Source organism: Penaeus monodon, chromosome 32 (assembly GCF_015228065.2).
Source record: "Penaeus monodon isolate SGIC_2016 chromosome 32, NSTDA_Pmon_1, whole genome shotgun sequence".
Classification (NCBI taxonomy): domain Eukaryota; kingdom Metazoa; phylum Arthropoda; class Malacostraca; order Decapoda; family Penaeidae; genus Penaeus; species Penaeus monodon.
In genome coordinates, this window is record NC_051417.1 from 35,278,109 (window position 1) to 35,278,334 (window position 226).

General features: G+C 47.8%; 1 protein-coding gene across 1 annotated transcript in view; it reads left to right on the forward strand.

Moving 5' to 3' along the window:
- The window catches only part of LOC119593653 (neuralized-like protein 4), a 43,428-nt gene that overhangs the window by 4,526 nt on the left and 38,676 nt on the right, over positions 1-226 (forward strand). Inside the window, 1 exon segment of the mRNA XM_037942604.1 lies at positions 44-157. Coding sequence (XP_037798532.1) covers positions 44-157 — 114 coding nt within the window.

Consider the following 226-nt stretch of genomic DNA (forward strand, 5'->3'; position numbering starts at 1 on the left):
CAACTTATTTTCTTATTTCACATCATTTATTTTCTTTTAACAGATAATGCTAGGCCAAGGAGTGTTGCGGGATGGCCGGTCCCTACATGAGGCCTATGGCTGTGATTTGGACAAGCTGGTGGAAGGGGACAGAGTGGGGGTTATGCGAACGTCACAGGTAACGGATGCAGAGTTGGGCCGTTGGGGGTCTTAATTCCCCTGTTTTGTTTTGGCGGAGTGTAAAGTG